This window comes from Sturnira hondurensis, unplaced genomic scaffold (assembly GCF_014824575.4).
Source record: "Sturnira hondurensis isolate 20B ecotype Veracruz unplaced genomic scaffold, ASM1482457v3 Scaffold0009569, whole genome shotgun sequence".
In the NCBI taxonomy this organism is placed as follows: Eukaryota; Metazoa; Chordata; class Mammalia; order Chiroptera; family Phyllostomidae; genus Sturnira; species Sturnira hondurensis.
The window spans coordinates 1-537 of record NW_028082200.1 but is presented as its reverse complement, the minus strand read 5'-3'; the positions used below and the strand labels follow the sequence as shown (position 1 = coordinate 537).

The following is a 537-nucleotide window of genomic DNA, read 5'->3' as shown; positions in this document are numbered from 1 at the left end:
CCACACCGGAATTTCCAGGAAGAAATAGAGTTTCTTAATGCAATTTTTCCAAATGGAGCAGCATATTGTATGGGACGTATGAATTCTGACTGTTGGTACTTATATACTTTGGATTTCCCAGAGAGTAGGGTAATCAGTCAGCCAGATCAAACCCTGGAAATTCTGATGAGTGAGCTTGACCCAGCAGTTATGGACCAGTTCTACATGAAAGATGGTGTTACTGCAAAGGATGTCACTCGTGAGAGTGGAATTCGTGACCTGATACCAGGTTCTGTCATTGATGCCACAATGTTCAATCCTTGTGGGTATTCAATGAATGGCATGAAATCGGATGGAACTTATTGGACTATTCACATCACTCCAGAACCAGAATTTTCTTATGTTAGCTTTGAAACAAACTTAAGTCAGACCTCCTATGATGACCTGATCAGGAAAGTTGTAGAAGTCTTCAAGCCAGGAAAGTTTGTGACCACCTTGTTTGTAAACCAGAGTTCTAAATGTCGCACAGTGCTTTCTTCACCCCAGAAGATTGAAGGT

At 41.3% G+C, this 537-nt stretch overlaps 1 protein-coding gene across 1 annotated transcript; it reads left to right on the top strand.

Annotated features, from left to right (window-relative positions):
* Positions 1 to 3: 3 nt before the first annotated feature.
* Positions 4 to 534, top strand: LOC118994610 (S-adenosylmethionine decarboxylase proenzyme-like; the record flags this gene model as incomplete). Its single annotated transcript, XM_037057251.1, has 1 exon — positions 4 to 534. A coding segment is annotated over one exon (531 nt), but the record flags the coding sequence as incomplete, so codon positions are not given.
* Positions 535 to 537: the final 3 nt, after the last annotated feature.